Raw genomic sequence first — 11,199 nt, forward strand, 5'->3', positions numbered from 1 at the left:
AGATGTCCTTCTTCACCACACCTTGCAAGCTGGGCTGTAATAGCCAAATTCTGTTTCAAACGGCATAATCTCCCCTCTCCCCCGCATCTTGACACTGGGAGAGGAGGGTACATTTTGACTGAAAGTAGTGAGGCTATTTCTAGAGCAGCCTCAGATTGTAAAAGTGTCCTCTGTGCCAATGACACTTCTTCCTGAACATAACGTTTGAAGCATATGAGCTCCCCCAGAAGCCTCACTTGCTTTCAAGTGAGAAGAGCCTCCTAGCAGCTACATTGCACCCTGGCTTAGAGATCCCATCCAAGCCAAAAAAGAATCCCACCTTTCCCTCTTCTGCATCCATGTCATCATATCTACTTGGATGAGGGGGAACACTGGGGTGGGAAGAGAAGGGAAACCAGCTTCCAAGTAAGGGTTCTTTTTCTTTCTGTACTGAAGCGCTCTGGCATATAGCATTACTGTACAAAAAAGGAGGTTCCATCATACAACCACACAACCCCCTTTTTCTTAGTCTTTTTCTCCTGATGCCTGCTATGACTACCTGTAGTTCGGGCTAGGAAGGAGATTGCAGTGAACCAATAGAATTGGCATCATGCTGCAAGTATGTTCTGATTGCTGAACTAATGTTAGAACTTCTCCTAATCACGCTGTAATTTAGGAAGGCACAGTGCAGTACAGGACAGAATCCAGGAAAATTAACAGAGCAGGAGGAACCTGCTCATCCCTACTGAAAAGCAAAATGAATTAAAATGAATCACCTACACAAAATCTCAACATCATGCATCTTGAATAACTAGTCTTTTAAGGGTGAGAATATGTGTAAATTGTACACAGCATGACTCAGCCTGTATTTTCAATACAGAGAAAAGAAAGAACAGATACCGTAGTTCTTCAGTCGACCCCAACCTGAAAACTCTGCTGTTAGATGTGATGCTATTGTATCTTCTTCTCAAGAATGCAGATGGTAGCATGTGAAGTCTAGCCAGGATAAACATATGGTGATAACTTGGAACAGTATTGTTAGATAACATGCCTATTGCTATGGGATTGTTGGATCTAAGTTGAATAGTGGGGGGGGGGGGGGGGGGAGAGATACACAGCATGGTCTTTGATTGCTATATCAGCTTTACTTAGCCCATGGATTTTTTTAAAGGAGGGAAAGGACCAAAACTGTCAATTCCTTGTCTATCAGGTTAACTCAAGTTGGACTATGAGCATCAGTCATTAGGCTGTAAAGAAAACTGTTCTGATCACTGATGAACAAAACTCAAATTCTAAATCTAAAAGTGCACCCAAAGACTCACGCAGCATGTGACTGTGCTTACACCCCTTAGATGGCTGTGGGACTTTTTTCATATTGGGGGCCCTTTTAATATCAGAACAAGGTTGGCATCTGTCCAGCCAATTTGTCAATGTTCTGCATGCTCAGGCTCTGGCAAGGGATGTTGCAACCATCAGCTAAGATGAAGTTTTCTGTAAGTGGGCTTCTCATAATCATTTATTAAAGATAAATTGTGGCTTACAAAGGTGGGTGCATATGTCAGGGTAAAGTTTGCCCCCTCCAGGGTCTGTAGAGTGGGTAACAGACAGGATTCCAGCCATAAAGTGTGCTGGGAATAGGAGGTGTCTGTGCTCCTGCTGTGAGTTCAGTCATCATTGTGACAGCTGCTTTGGACCTCATGCAGACCCCACTTACCCACGTGGCCGTGGTGACCAGCAGCCCTTTGGGGGTAGCCGGTGCTCCAGCAGTGGCAGAAAGGAGGATAGAATGGCTCTGCTGCTGCCTCCAGTTCCAAATGATTCCCACTTAGCAGGCTCAGGGCTAGGTTTGGCATATACCCCCATTTGCCCAGGTCCTCTGCATTTGCTCCTTGAGTGATATCCCAACTGATTGGTGGAATCTTTCCTCTGTTTCCATTCCATACATGGGCCCTTTCCTGCCCTTTGTTTCAGCTAATTTAAAATCAGTCCGTGATTTCCCAGATATTGTAGCTGCTAAGGTGGCCAAAGACAGTGCAGCTGACCTGTTGACTGGCACTTTCAGTTCCCCTCCTTTGTCAAATTTGAGGCTTTCTCCCCTAGGGGTGGTCGCAAAGAAGGCCCCAGGTGAGTATCGCTTGAGCTGGGACACTGGCGTTTTTGGGAACCTTCCATTGCTGTGAGCTTGTATCTGTATCAAGGCATGATGGATCAGAGCAGGCTTTGTATTAAAGTGACATTCACATGCAAGGAACTACCCTGCTCGTGCTTCTTTGTAATTCCAAGACTGATAAGGAGGGGAGTATGATTTGCTTAGCTCTGCAGTAACTGGTCAGCCTTGCTCAGTGCATCTCACTGGGGAATATTTGGCTGTATGCCCTTTAGGACAAGGTCCTAATTCTTACAAGCAGACAGCTCTTCTTATCCGCTTTCAGTTTACTAGCAAACAAAACTGGGGCTGCTACTGTTGGACTTTTCCCTGGGCATTCACTCGTTTTGGATCAGTATATTGGCAGAATGTTAGCACTCACTTCTTTTGGATCAGTATTGCCACCTCTTCACTGAATATGGGCTGTCTTCTGATGATATGCTATGTGTTCAGTGGGCTGCTGGAGGTTGTCAGTTTACTGAACCTATGCCTACCCTTGCGTTGGCCTTTCTACTAATTTCTCTCATTTTTAGGTTCTTTAGGCCTTATGCGGACTGTTTGGATCATTGGGCACAGAACTATGCACTGGGCTGGCTCCTCCAGAGGCCAGACAATTTTAGATTGCAGAAATGGTATAGGTTAAGAATTTAGTGGCAAGATGTGGCTGGAGTCATGACGTGAAGCTTGCAGTCAGGACCATGGCTAGCTCACTGTGACAGCTCCATGAAGGATCACTGGTGAGGAAAGTTAAGAATTATACTTCTGCAGGGATCTCCAGATTGAAGGTTTAAATAATCCCATGGGAAAGGTGTGTGTCTGAATTGTCATATCCCTGGTGGTTGTTTAGTTTGAAGGGGCTGTGCAGTGGCTTTTACTATGGCAACTGAGGAGCCTCTTGCAGTACCTGGACCATGTATGACAAGGTTTTCCAGCCTCTTCTTTAATGAAAGCTGTCCAATGGAAAAACATATATGTCTCCCCTTCCCACCCCAACATGTTACTGAGTTATGTTCTGTCCCAGAAGCATAACAGGTATAAGCACCAGAAATGAATGTCAGCAAAGTAGCACAGAAGAAAATCATATGGGAGAAAAGCTTCTTTAAAAAACAGTCTAGAGCAGATCTTTCCATGATTTGTTCCTGGGTTTTCTAAGACTTCTTCCTCAGGTACAGAGTGGAGCCATAACTGAGGCTCCTCTTCTTCTCTAGTGAGATTGTTGCTCTAGTGAGGAAGCTCATGCAGCCAGACTGACTCCATTATCCATGATTTTAGACCGATTCTCCCATAAAGGGGGGGGAGTCTTCGGGGCCATAGAATCCCTTTCTTTTCTCAAGTTATCTGGTTTCCCAATATGAGAAGATCTGCTTGTCTCGTAAGCCATCCATGGTTTGTTTTGCTCTCCCACTTCTTCTTTCTTCTTTTTATCCTTTAGCTGGTGATTGGTAGAGCAGGTTGTCCTCTCAGCCAATATGCTGCTGTAGGTGCCGCTGGATTTTTTGCGATTGGTGGCAGTAGTCTGGCCTTATGGATAGTCAATCACTGGTTTCTAAGGACTTTCTCGATCTGTTTAAGCCACGTTTTCTCTGACACCAGTCGTTGGATCTTCCATTCAGTTGGTCGTTCTCGCCAGAGGAGTTTATGAGGCAGTCTTGTGGTGTTCGTTCTGCAGATATGGCCACTACACTGTTTCACTGATAAAAGTGGTAGGTAGCAGGTTTACTCCTTGGCATATCCTGCTAAAAATGTTGGGAAGAAAAGGCTGGGAAAGACCTGCCAACTGGAGTAGATGATTCTGGGTTAAATGGAACACCAATCTGGCTTCTTCATCATATGTTCATATCATGTTATTTTTCAATCTACTGTTGTGGTATTGATACTTCCTAAAGTTCTCTAGTTTGTTTTTGGTTTTGTTTTTTGAATGTGCATTTGTAACTGCATGTGTTTATGGTGAAATACTATAAAGAGACTGCAACTATGTTTTTCTTTTGTGAAGTTATTATTTTTATATGACCATGTTCTATTACGCTTCAGTGCATATTTAAGTTCGCAAGTGTTTATCTACTTAGCCCAAACTTTGGAAGTGGAAATGGACTCGGTTAGGTTGTGGCAAGTAGAATGTGACAAATATCAGATGCTGGGTCTCCGGTGTGGGAAGACCTTGGCTCAACTTGAGTCCATTCATGAAAAAATCTATAAATCTATCTATAGAAAAATCTATCTATAGAAAGAGCGGTTTAATCTTACCCTGTTTAGATGGGTAAGAATCAGCCCTATGAATCAACCCTCATGAATCAGCCCTATCAAGATGTTACAAATGCCACCAGAATCGTCCTGTAACCCTATTTTCCTCTAAGTAAATTTTGACTAATACTGACTGGTTTTTTGTTTTGTTTTTCTGTTACAGGAAGATTCAAGAGACTGTGGTGGGGTCTCTGGACTCAGCCCCTCATTATGGTCAATGGTAGGAATACAGTTGATCCTGCTCTGGCTGTTATCTGGCAGCAGATATTGCCAGTTATGACCCTATCTAAACCAAAATCTGCATAACCAATCAAGATCCTGCCAAAATCTTAGCCTCCTTACCATTTTATGTGGAAAAGGGGGTCTTGTCTGCTTATACTGCAGATGAATGGAGATACCCATTACTTGATACCTTATTTGGGGAAGACTCTGAAGGCACCCATCGTGACTGCATGTTGGTGTGTCAGATCTGTAGATGTGTGTGAATGCTGCATCATCTAGATCATCGGAACTGAATTCTATGTGTGCTGCTTTATTGAGGAAATGTGGGTTTTTTGTGGTTTTGAAGACTTTTTTTGTAAAGGGCTCCCCTTTAAAGTCCCCCCCCCCATGATTTCTGTTTATTTAATCTTACACTCTTTATTCTTAAAATCCAATACTTAGGGAAAACCCTGGCATTATTTTAACACTCTTATTTATAACACTGACATTTCATTGTCTGTTTCAACATCATTTGTATGCATATTGCAGAATAGACTTCAGCTTCATCCAGAATGGTTTTATTGAATGATGAGAACATTGGCTAGGCATCTACAGAGGTTCCACCATAACTTAAAATGCCTTATGATGAATTATATATATATTTTCCGCTAAAAGTACTCTGAATGGATCATTAGCTAAGCTTGGATGAGGTTCATGAAATGCAAAAAAGAAATGATAAGAATCCTGAAAGGTTCTTAAGAGTGTTATACTGCAACAGAGAAGGTGGTTTTCATCTCAGACTTGGTATCCATTCCTCACGGCACAGTTCTTGGCGTCCTCGTCATGATTCCTGTGATCAACAGAGCAGTTCCTTACTGCTAGCCAACTCCTCCAAAAATGTTCAGAAGAAAAGTTTGTGAATAAAAAATGTCTTTGTGAATATTGAACGTCGGTTTCCAAGGGTATTTTGCATGACGATGAAGCTATTGCTTTGCTGTTTTAATTTTTTAAGTTGGGGTGGGGGTGTTTTCTTTTGATGGTACAGTATCGTTTATTGAAAAGGTAACTGAGTGATTATTTTGTTGTGTGAAAAACCAAATATTGCAGTGTGATGCAATTTAATCTTAAATTATATATTGTTAAACAAGTATCTGAATATACTGTGCAATGTGAACCCCCAAGAAGGGGTATAGTACATTTAGCTGCAAGAGATGGATTTTATACAGACAAAAATGCTCATTTAAAATCCCCTGTACATGTATTTTAAAATAACTAAACCAAATTATATGAGCTTATTTTTGAAGTGTATGTCTGCTCCAAATTGTACCTGGGGAAGATTTTCCCTTGAAAAAATTAGCACCTCTTAGTACCTGAATGTAAATCATCCAGCATTTCTTATTTTACCATAAAAATAATGTACTAAGAATGCTGAGTTTCACCAAAATGGCAGCAAAACCTGGACAAATGGGAAGGCTTGAATCTCTATATATGTGTAAAGGTACTTGGTTGTGAATAGTTTTTTTTAAAAAGCTTTTATACAAATCTGGTAAGAAATCAGATTACTGGGTAAATTTGGTTACAGTATAGAATGCTGCAGCACAGAATAGAATATATTAGTCTCCTTTCCCCCATTTTTCAGAACTAGTCAGTATTGCAAGACAGCTAAATCAATGAATGTACAACTTTGCTAATATTGTGCAATTCTCCTGATAGCTGCAATATGCAATTATTTTGTTTTCATGATGGCAACCTTTTAAAATGCAAAATGCTGACTAATGACTTTACCTTTTAATACAAACTCTTATGGAAATTAATGGGCATGCATTAGCACATAGCAGCTGTTTATTTAAAAATCAGTTTTATTGGTCACATGGTTTTAGTGTGGATGTCATCTATTGTCATGTCCAGCACTGAATTGTTTTCAAGTACCCTTGGTTCCATCCTAGCTTTTTAAATCAGAGATGGCAGAAGTGTGAAGAGCTGAACAAAATCCTTTGTTTAATGATATGTGTGGTCTACAGTAAAAGAACAGATGGAAATAATTCTGCAGGAAAAGGAATGATCTCAAAATGGTGGCTGAAGGATCATGAAAGATTCCGCCCCTTCTGCTGCCATTGCTGGAGCTTTGTTGCCTTTAGCCAATCATGAAGTCAGGGTATTTCTTTATATTCAAGAAATATTACCTTTATGAAGATGATATTCATGAGGTGGTAAACATTTAAGATTTAACATTTAAGTTTAACATTTAAGATTTTGACAAGTGTGTTTTAATTATTTGTCTTAATTTCAGTCTGTAGAGAGATTAATGGCATGCCAAGTGCTGCCTTTCATGGCTTCTGCTTTCTCAGCAAATAGAGTAGAACTTCACTATTATCTGAGCAATGTCAGTAGTAAGCTTGCATTGTGCTGGCTGACCCCCATTATAAATTGTGCCTTGGAAGGTTATTGCTATAACAAGTGGTACTGAGAAGGGGGTACCCTCAGAATTCCTCTGTGGGGTAAAATAATGTTTCCATTTGGTTCATCAGCTGGACACAGATGCTGAAGGAAGAGTGATCAGGAAGACATGATTGAGACATCAGTCCCTTTTGTTAACCCCAGCACTTTAATAATAAAACCACTCTAATTATCCATAACATCTGAACAGGCACTTAAAGGTGAGGTCACATAAAGCTCTTTCCACTCCTTCCTCTATCCCATTCAGTTCCCAGCTCCAAGGATGAATATTAGTGCTGAACCCAAAAACGCAGTACTTTTTGCCATAGTGAAGGGAGCTCAAAAAGAGCTAAAAGTTTTAGGCTGCTCCAAGTGCTCTCACTCTGAATTAGCTTTGTGGTATCATCATGTAGCCAATCTGATTTACTTTTTGGTAAACCAGCATAAGACCTTTGGCCACATTTAGTCTGCCAAGGCTTTCCCCCCTCGTAGCCTTGCGCTGCCTTCCTATAGCTGGGGGCAGCTCAACAGAGGGCCACATTCTGAGAGAAACCCTCTTCCAAGGGGGGAACCATTCATCAGCTTAGTCATGCCTGTGGCTTTTGCCACCTGTTTTTAGTCTTCCTTTTGAAAATACAAGCAGCTGGCCACTGATGGAAGGAAAAAGAATCCAAACCTTGAGATTTTTCCAGACAGAGAGGGGGAGATTTTCCTTGTAACTATGACTTGGATCCAAACTACCATCAATGGATGCCTTCTCCTTGAACAGGGATTCCTCCTCACCTCCTTTATTCCCATTAGAGGCCTTTGTCAGTCACCCCAGGTATACTGTTGGTTGGTAAATGCTCTGTAATGGCCTGTTATCTGGGGGTAACAAGGGGCTGAAGGGAGGAGTCTACTGAAATCAGGAGGTTCATCCTGCTGCTTGCACACCAAATTATTGGACTCATGCCTTGAGTCCAAGGAGGAAGGTAGGCTAGAAATTTAAGGAATGAAGGAATGAATAAAACAGTCCACTCCCAAGTTTTCACTGAAACTATGAATACTGAAAAGTATGGCTCTAAAATAACCATGTCTATTGAATGGATTAAGGATCTTGCAAATTGTATGTGAATTCTGTGTCTTGTGACCAGGCTTGATGCTAATCATCCTTTTTAAAGCGAGAAGTGGTGGGAGAGGCTCAGATTATAATATATTACTCTTGCATATAGCATTTATGACAAAGTATATTGCTGTTTGTGTGACTCCTTCCCTACTCTACTAAGGTACATAGAGGAGCTGTTTGAATGTTCCACTCAATGAACCCCCAACTATATTGTCTGTCTGTCCACTATTCCTGTTCTTCTAGTTATTTTGTGAATGAAAAAGAAAGCCAAGTCGCTGGCGGATAGAAGAGTTCCACTCTCCTTCTTTTCCATTGGAACAACCAGCATTACTGCCAAAACACTGAGTGTGATCCACATTTGTATCAGGTTTTTAACATAACATATATTTCACGAGTTTGACTGAGGAGATTTTTAGGTCTTGTACCATTAAAGATTTTAGTATGATCTCTTTACATATTTCTAATGCTTGAAGCTTTATTGCTTAAACTTGATAACAAACAGTGTTGCTGCCATTTGTAAGTTTTCGTATATGCTTCCTTTTACTGACTTTAAGCACTGGCCTTATGGGGTTCAAATAGGCAGTATCCCTTTTTTAAGTGACCTTTGCAACCCAAGTGTTACTTGCTGTTTTACAGTTTTCAGTATCTTTTAAAATACATGGAAATGGTTCATTCCTCATCCCCTCTGTCTCAAACCTTGGGAAGATCTGTCCTAAATCTTCAATTGGTTCCTTTGCTGCATGGTTGCTGCTCCCCCATGGTCAACTCCCACATTATTTGGGTTGCCCAAATTATGTGGCAACTTCCCACACTAGTCTACACCTCCTGCATTGAGGTGTCAGTCACAGGCGAAATTCAGTTCTTTTCAAGGGTGGCTGCAGTTTACCTTACGATGATCATCTTATGGAATCATTTTTACATGTTAGGCTGACAGAATAGAAACATTTAGAATGTTTTAATATCTGTTCATGTTTTAATATTAATTCAACAGATTATTGACTTGTTCTTATGGTTTATGGTAAATTGACTGTAGTAGTAGCCTCTTATTCCTTGTGAGGGCCAACCATATTTTTGAGCTATAATTTAGTCCCTGCTGCCAGTCCTCATCATAAAAACTCCTTTGTCATCCTGGCAACTAAGAGCCAAAATAGACATGATGGAGATTATGGATCTCCATTAGCCTGGGCCTATGATTTACATGCACATGCAACTATGACTTGGATTGGGGCCACATGGGAAATGGGCATTTAACCATTCAACATTCCACTTAGTTTTGGTAATCAAAACTCAGCTTCCCATGCTGTGGATGCTGGTATTAATGGAGGAAAGGCAGTTTTTTAGATGGGTATTTGTTTAAGAGACACATCCTTTTCTTGTTTAATGCTGCTAATAATAGCCGGTTTCAATCAGTGAAAACCTAGGGTGCGTGAGGAGTCAAATGCCCTTTTCCCACCTGGCGCTGATGCATATCATGCTGCATGTGTACACATCTTTACCAGACTGGAACACATTCTTGCTTCCCAACAGGCCAGTTTGAGCCCTAATCTCAGTGTAAAATTGTAGACAGTACAAATGCAACATGGGAACTAACAAGAAAGATCAGCAATCATCTTTCCAAAGTCCAGCCAGGCCTAGGATATTTCCATAGCTGTTCATTTGAAACCATCGATTCATCCCGAGCAATCCAATACAAGCGGTAATTCCAGATTGGAAACCAAAATAAAAATCTGTGATAAATTGTATCTACAGAATAGAGAAAAATACATTGGATGCCATTCTTAATACTTTGGGCCTGTGACTAGGGTAGTGGAACTTGACCACTGCCACCACTCAGTAGGATGGGGGAGGAGAGTGAAGAAGACAAAAGTTGCATCAACAGCATGGCACCACTTCTAGGATGAACCAAGAAGTGACATCACCATTCCGGGATTCAGTGGAAACTGGTAAAATCATAGCATTTCCGTTGTGTCCATGAGGGGCATGATGTCACTTCCAGGTTCACTCTGGAAAGGATGTCATTGTGTTCTCCCAGTCTCCTGCCAGGTGCCAGCCATTGGCTGGCAACACCCCCCCCCCCCCACGGTACTATAGGCTATGTCACTGGGTTGCTGGTTTGTTTTTCATACCACCATGTTAATATTGTTAATAATTGCTGTAGACTATTGTAAAAAGGATTTTAAAAAATAGTCCATAGTTTCAGAAGTTAGCTGCAGCCCTCCTGTGATCTCTGTAGCTCTGATGTATAAAATTAAAGCTTGCAACTCGAAGAGAAAACAAAATTACTAAGGACACCATCATGTGGAAATGCCAGCTGAACTTCAAGTTTGGCTACAATGAAACTAATCTTCTTGTGTTATCTGAAATGTCTCAGTCATGCTTCTGGGAAATATATTTACAGAAATGTCCAGTGTGCATTCTGGCCAAAAAAAGGGGGGGGGGCAGAGAGGGTTTTTTCTTCCTTTTCTTGTGTTCTTAACACTTTTGTGGAACTTGACTAGCCTGAAATGAGGAATAAAAGCAAAACATTTTGTAAAAATTTGTATAATACTGTTATAAAATTTGTAATCCTAAAGATTGTTGTGTTTAATTATTGTGGACAAACAGTATATTCAGAATAAAAGTTTATCATTTGAAATCTGATGCCAGAGTTAATTCATTGTGATATCCTTTCTCGTAACTGAATGCAATCAATCTAGCTGTTGAATGGTTACTGTTTGTATTTATAACATTATTCTTAAGACATTGTTCACATTGTATAGCTGCAAACAACCCCCTCCCCATTCTGTTGGTTTGTGCCCACCCAAAACATACTTCCAGCTTCTCCTTTTGATAGTTTACATCATATCCAAAATTCAAGAATATTGTAGACATCTCCCCATTGCTGATTTGATTGTTAAAAATGTTATTAGTATATTTAATTATTGACATGGCCCCATATGTGGATACTTAAATCCAGGCAAAGGGTCTGTGAGCAGACCAAGACAGATCTTTCTATACACCTGAGGAAAGCTCTAGGCTTATAGAAAAATCTGAAATCTTGAGGGGAAGCAGAAGCACTATCAAGGAGTTTTTAAAAGCAGGTCTCTACCTT

The 11,199-nt window shown here is 40.7% G+C and overlaps 1 protein-coding gene across 5 annotated transcripts in view; it reads left to right on the forward strand.

The window, feature by feature from the left end:
* Positions 1 to 10,748, forward strand: part of CACNA2D1 (calcium voltage-gated channel auxiliary subunit alpha2delta 1) — a 419,757-nt gene extending 409,009 nt beyond the window's left edge. For all 5 annotated transcript variants that reach the window (XM_077338003.1, XM_077338001.1, XM_077338004.1 and 2 more), the window contains one exon: positions 4,530 to 10,748. In XM_077338003.1, the coding sequence (XP_077194118.1) occupies positions 4,530 to 4,590 (61 nt within the window). In that variant the 3' untranslated portion in view covers positions 4,591 to 10,748. The remainder of the gene's footprint in view (positions 1 to 4,529) is intronic.
* The last annotated feature ends 451 nt before the right edge of the window (positions 10,749 to 11,199 follow it).

Source organism: Paroedura picta, chromosome 5 (assembly GCF_049243985.1).
Source record: "Paroedura picta isolate Pp20150507F chromosome 5, Ppicta_v3.0, whole genome shotgun sequence".
In the NCBI taxonomy this organism is placed as follows: Eukaryota; Metazoa; Chordata; class Lepidosauria; order Squamata; family Gekkonidae; genus Paroedura; species Paroedura picta.